Raw genomic sequence first — 6,421 nt, 5'->3', positions numbered from 1 at the left:
GTGAGGCGGTCTGGAATGGCGGGCAATAAAAGAGGCAACCTCTAAACACCCCTCAAGGCTCTTGTGCTACTCAATTGGGGCTGGGGCAACCACAAACAAGAGAAAACACAACAAACCCACATCCAATAACAAGTGAAGGGGCACCACCTAGTTAAAGAGTGAACTAGGATGCCAAAGAGGAGAATCCTAGAGTAATAGAAGCGAGAAAGAATGATACACTAACACTAATATCAATGCTACAAATACACACACCAAACACCTAGAGAGAGAGAGAGAGAGAGAGAGAGAGAGAGAGAGAGAGATAGATAGATAGATAGCATTATCGTCCACGGAGGTCATATATGACCCATTGGACCGGAGAAAAAACAACATTACAACGCAGCCTTTTAAGTGAGGGCATTGAATACATATCAGTTATGGACTGAGGGTCCGTCAACAGGGTAGAAGATAAGAAAAGAAAAGGAAAACAAGAATTAAACCTGAGTAGGGTTGGATGAGGGGAGATCCCCTTTGGGAGTTCGAAACTCTTGAATGATGGCCTTCCCCCCACGGTAGACTGCCCATTTGCCTTGCTTTCGGGCTTCTCCGACCTTCTTGAGTTCGTACTTTTTAACCTTGAGTTGGTTCATGGTCAGCTCCTCAGCAATCCAAACCTTTGTTCCTTTGAGGAGGTAAGATTGGCGCAATAGCCTCACTCGCTCCTCTTTGTCCTTAAAAGTGAGAAGACAGTGCTCCGGTGATACTTTCTTGTGTGTGTCGTTAATCCAAGAAATGTCTTCTGGCTTGACGGCGATGGGCTGAATAATATCGTTCAGCTTGATGATTGCTTCTTCAAGCGTGTCCTCGGTAGTGCACCATGGTGAGGGAAGCCCACCTATTTGGATCTTAAGGGCATTCTCTTCCTGGAGTTTCTGCTCGTGAAGCTCCATCGTCACACAAGTTTGTACTTTTGCCAAAGCCACAGACTGAGCATTGGTGACTTTCACCTCAACTTCTCTTACTTTGTCTGTGGCAAGATCGACCATGGAGTCGAAGCGCGCCTCAAGCTTACCAAGGCGAGCCTTGAGATCCCGATTCTCTTCCATAAGCTAGTCAAGGGCTCTTTGAAGCTGTCCAATCCGGTCGTTCTTGCTCGGTGCTACCACAACGGCTACAAAACTGGGTCGGCTCCTCATGGTGACCTTTGGTGTATTCATGGTAAAAAATCGGGCTGTGATGGCTGCTGCTCACTTTGTCCCAAAGTGCACAGAGATTTATCTGGGTTTGATTTGAAGCCCTTAGCTTTTAGGGGGGCGGGGGCTCTTTAGGTTCAGAGTGGTGAGAGAAAGAGAGAGAGAGGGAGAGAGGAGGAGTCTCCTCTATCGGCTCGGGTGCCACCACCTGCCGCAGCAACTCCAACAGCTTCAGCAGCCCCTCGTCGTCCCTAGCAGAGGGAGGCTCGCCTTCACCATCGTTAGGCTTCTCGAGTCTCCGTTGCTGGTGTCGTCTTGGCTCTGCACGCTATCACAGCAGAAGGTCACGAGGATGCCGCAGGTTAGCTTGGAGGGGGCGGGGCTATGGCTTCATACCTCCCCATAGGGCAGCCCCTCGCCCAGGGGGAGGCTGGGGGACAGAGGACGGTGGCGGTGGCAACCTGCGCTAGAGTTAGGGTTAGCTAGAGAGAGAGAGAGAGAGAGAGAGAGAGAGAGAGAGAGAGAGAGAGAGAGAGAGAGAGAGAGAGAGAGAGAGAGAGAGAGATATTTTTGAAAGCGTTAAGATTCAAGTTAATGATTGATGCGGGTGTATAAACAACTTAGAGGAGAGTCAAGAGAAAGAATCTCAAAATGAAAATGCGTCACCTTAAACCAAACGAGGTGAGGTTGCCAAGCGTGAATTGGAGGGACTCAAGAGTGTTTTGCACCACAGTTGCACAAAACTTATTGATTCAAATTGATGTGCAAGAGTAGGTACAACTTTGATTGGAAGTTATGAATCACTCACTCCCTTGCAATGATACAACTAGCTCAAAGAAGCTTTCCTCTATACACCACAAGTAATGGTGTATAGAGAGATCACTCTCTCCCTCCCTATAACTAAGATGGAGAATGGTACACTCAAAGTAGTGAGTAATAGTGTAGAGATCATATCATTTACAAAGAGAAAAGGGCTCTATTTATAGGTGAGGAGAGCGCTCATTAGGATTATCTTCTAATCAACATTTATATAGAAAACCATGTTTATGAAATTTGTGATATGTTCTTATGAGAGTGGGGCTCTCTTGTCTCTTGAGTCACACAGATGTGGGCTCAAGAGGAGAGAATTATTGAGGTGAAGTAGAGAATATTTCTAGAGAGAATAGAGATTACTGAGGTGAGTTATTGATGTGAATTATTGAGGTGAAATAGAGAATATTCTAGAGAGATGAGTGATTTTTGTGTGAGGTTGCGTACTCCAAGGTAGAGTAGAGTGGGTGTAATTTACAAGAAGGGTTAGCAGTTAATGTCTATAATCACTAAAAAAATTAGTAATATAATTACAATGGTTAGAATGACTTGAAGGGTTGAGGAAAGAGGGGTGAATGAGATGGATGAACCGTTGAGATATCTTGGACTCACCCATGCGTAGAGTGTCGAAAGTGATTGCCGGCCTTCTTCATCTTCTTTTCTTCATGCCACCGCCATAGTTGAACACCTCCAAGAATATGAGGGTTTTTTGTTGATAAAAAACCCCCATTTTGTAGAGTTCTAAGTATGCTTAGACTACTGAATTTTTATGCACTTTTAAAAAGATGAAATAAAATTGTAATATGGGAGTAATAGAGAGGGATATGGAGATAATGTATGTAGGTAGAGCTTCAAGAAAGAGATATAGCTGTGAGAGGGGAGGGTAATGGTGAGGAGGGTCAGGGAAACCATGGAAGTTGCAGGTTTGAGTGAGAGATTGAGAGGAATGAGTGTGTGTATGTGTGTAAAAGTGAAAAGAGGTGAGAGAAGACTAGGGGTGACTTGTGAGAAAACGTGGATAGAATGGGGTTCACCCTAAAATTCATATCTCACCAATGGTATCTTTAATAATTATGAAAAAAATTGAGGCAAATATTAAACTCGTTGGCTACATTTTTTGTTTTGATGGCAGATTCGAATTCAGAGTGGAGATGGACCCAAACAATTCCACCAAATTGCATGTTTTTCTCATTGCCAAAGTCTTTGGTGCCCCCCTCCTTGGTTGAATTTGCACAATCCTCCAAGAGTGATCCCTCCATGAATCATACCATGAAATAAGGCATCCAAGTTGTCTTTACACATGCATGGAGGAGGATCACTGGTGATTAAAGAAAATTAAAAGATATTCCTAATGGCTTTAAAAAAATCAAAAGGTCTTCTTAATTCAAAGATTCTCTCAACAAAAAAAAAAATGTGCTAATCTATAGCACATAGCAACATGCAATAATGAAGCACGTAGATTTGCAATAGTATTAGCTTGAAAGGACGAGTACAACATTGAGAGAGAGAGAGAGAGAGAGAGAGAGAGAGAGAGAGAGAGAGCAAGGAAAACGATAAAGAGAATCTAGACAAAGCACATAGATTTGCAACAGTATTTTGAAAGGGCGAGTACAACATTGAGAGAGAGAGAGAGAGAGAGAGAGAGAGAGAGAGAGAGAGAGAGATGTTGGGATTAAAACCCAAGTGGCCTCTTATACGGATATGGCCGGCCGCCTGCCTAACTCACTTATCACTAACTCTTTGTATATACTCACTTATACTTGTGTGGATAATAAGTTTTGGGAGATAACCCTTCAACTAATTCTCTGCGTATTGTGTAAGCTCTCTGTCTGTGTATCTCTATGTGTGTGTGAGTTGATCTACGCTCCGCTCCGCGACTTCAATTGGTATCAGAGCGAGGTGTAGTGCGGTTTTGTGTAATCTCGCGCGCGTACACTTTCCACGCAGATTCTAGATCCGGAGCTTGGAAATTCACACTCGGCGTTTCAGGAGTATTTCCATCAGGTGACTTAGGTAACCTGTGGTTTAACCCCCCTTTCGAAGCTGTTTATGCCCTCAGAATTTCGTTATGAGCACTACAGCAGAAGATAGGTTTCAGCCGCAAAGAAACCCGTCTTGTGTAGATTGGCAAGCAGGAGGTGGTCGGCATCAATATCGGCATCGACATATATCACTCATTAGTCTTCAAAGCATCATCTATAGACCAGGTACACATATATATCATCAGATATATATATTGCAGTCTACAGTGCTACTTCTTGTGCTTGCTAGGTTCCAGGGGAGGTGTGGCCATACGACGGCTTGACACCACTTGCATGTATTGCAGATTGATGTACTGTGATTGTGGGTCTGCTAGTTGTGAGTCACGCTAGCAGATAGACCGCCGCAGCGGTCATAGGACAGTGACTGGTCTATTGTAGGATGTATGCTAGTTTTGGGCAGTTTGCTGATCCATCTGAGAGGGTCGTGTGTGAGGTTTTTTGAAGCCAAGCACTGGGGGTTGGGTTACCCAGTGTGAGGTGGATTAGGTTGTTGGAGTTCCCCTCTATACGCATCCTCTTCGACGACTTTTATCCCATAGGATGTATGACTTTGTGTAGACACTGGATTGCATCTTATGCGTCAGGCCGTTGAGGCATTGTTTAGGGTTTAGTCTTGAGACTGATACAGGTTCTGTGATCGCCCTGACAGGAGACAGTGTATGCTTACAGGATAAAATATTATAGAGATTTCTAGATTTGTCAATGGTCAGCTATTTATGGTTTTTTTTGAGCTGTCTTTTGGTTTCCAAAGCTCAGTTTACAGGGGAGACTGTCAAAATTTTTCAAAATACTAACAGTTCTTGAGGAGAGGTGTCCAGCTTGTTGTTTACAGCTTGTTTATTGTGTATAGAGGCAAGTTTACAGGGGAAACTCTGTCGGATTTTTCCCAGAAGTAAACAGTTTGGCAAATATGGCATCTTATCAAAGTGAAACTCTTTACAACATAAAGAAGCTGGATGGCACAAACTTTCCATTCTGGAAGAAGCAGATTTGACAGGTTTTGGTGCAGAAAAAACAAGTGAATCCACTGAAGCTCAAAGGGGAGAGACCAGAAGGTATGGCTGAAGATGAGTGGGAATAGCTTGACGAGTTAGCTTGTTCCACAATCATGTTGACACTGGCAAAAAATGTTTAATTCAACGTAGCAGAAGAGACTACAACGTATGGCGTATGGCAAAAGCTATGTGGTATGCACGAGAAACAAAGTGATGCTTCTCAGATTTACTGGTTCAAGAAATTTGTGGATTTGAAGATAAAGGAATTTCACACAATTTTCAGCCAGTTAACAGCACAGGAGATAGTCTTTCCAAATTTAGTGAAGGCTATGTTTCTCTTAATCACTTTGCCAGATAGTTGGGACACGTTTCGTACAACGTTAAGTAATTCTGTCGCGCCATAAGGTCTTATAAGTGCCAATGTAGAAGGAAGCTTGCTCAAAGAGGAAGTGAACAGGAAGAAAATTGACAAAGGCAAAGGCAATAGTGCTTTGGTTGTTCGAGGAAGACAACAGTCTAAAGAGAAGAAGGGTAAGAAGGCACAAAAATGAAGTAAGTCTCATGACTCGAAGTCAACGGATGACATAGAATGCTACCATTGTGGCAAGAAGGGTCACATGCAAAAAGTTCTGAGGAAGATGAAAAGAAGAGTTCAGTGAAGATTGAAGAGGTGAATGTCACAAGATCTGGTTCAGACAGTGATTCTGATGCAACAGCTGGTGACATCTTCCTCACAAGCAATCTTGATTCTGTTTTCTTGACTGCAGAGGATGGACATGCTATGAGTGATTGGATTCTTGACTCAAGGTCATCTTTACATGTTTCTTCGCACAAAGAGTGGTTTACATCATATGTGACTACTAAAGATTATGTCAGACTTGGCAATGAGCAGGTTTGTGACATTTGTGAAGCAAAAGGGATAAAGCGGGAACTTACTGCACCATACAATTCTTCACAAAATTGATTTGCAGAACGTATGAATAGAACCATACAAGAGAAGTTCAGAAGCATGTTGTCAAATGCTGAGTTGCCTGATGGATTTTGGGCAGAAGCAGTGGCTACATCAGTCCATTTGATCAACAAGTCTCCTAGTAGGGTTTTGGATAAGAGTGAAGTGGCTGAGATGCTATGGACATGCAAGACACCTTCATATAAGCATCTCAGAGTCTTTGGTTGTGAAGCTTATAGCCATATTCCTAAGGAGTTCAGGAATAAGTTAGAACCAAAGAGCAAGAAGTGTATATTTCTTGGCTACGAAGAATCGGGCGAGATGGGTTACCGGCTTTGGGATCCTGAGTCCAGAAAAGTTATTCGTAGCAATGATGTGCATTTCAATGAAGCCAACTTTCACGCTAAACCAGAGAAGAAAGAGGAGATCAGAAGAGTTGTCTTCAGGGAAGAT

At 43.2% G+C, this 6,421-nt stretch overlaps 1 protein-coding gene across 1 annotated transcript; it reads right to left on the bottom strand.

The window, feature by feature from the left end:
- Positions 1-473: 473 nt before the first annotated feature.
- On the bottom strand, positions 474-1,196 carry LOC147441117 (uncharacterized). The gene has a single exon (XM_086483392.1). The coding sequence runs from the start codon at positions 1,083-1,085 to the stop codon at positions 474-476; it is 612 nt and encodes a 203-aa protein (XP_086339518.1). The 5' UTR covers positions 1,086-1,196.
- Positions 1,197-6,421: the final 5,225 nt, after the last annotated feature.

This window comes from Adiantum capillus-veneris, chromosome 15 (assembly GCF_014529385.1).
Source record: "Adiantum capillus-veneris isolate H3 chromosome 15, ASM1452938v2, whole genome shotgun sequence".
NCBI classification, from domain to species: Eukaryota; Viridiplantae; Streptophyta; class Polypodiopsida; order Polypodiales; family Pteridaceae; genus Adiantum; species Adiantum capillus-veneris.
The sequence above is the reverse complement of the archived record's forward strand: the minus strand, read 5'-3'. Positions and strand labels throughout refer to the sequence as shown.

Coding starts and splice junctions, on each gene's coding strand:
- LOC147441117 (XM_086483392.1), bottom strand. CDS start 1,085: ATGGAAGAGAATCGGGATCTCAAGGCTCGCCTTGGTAAGCTTGAGGCG.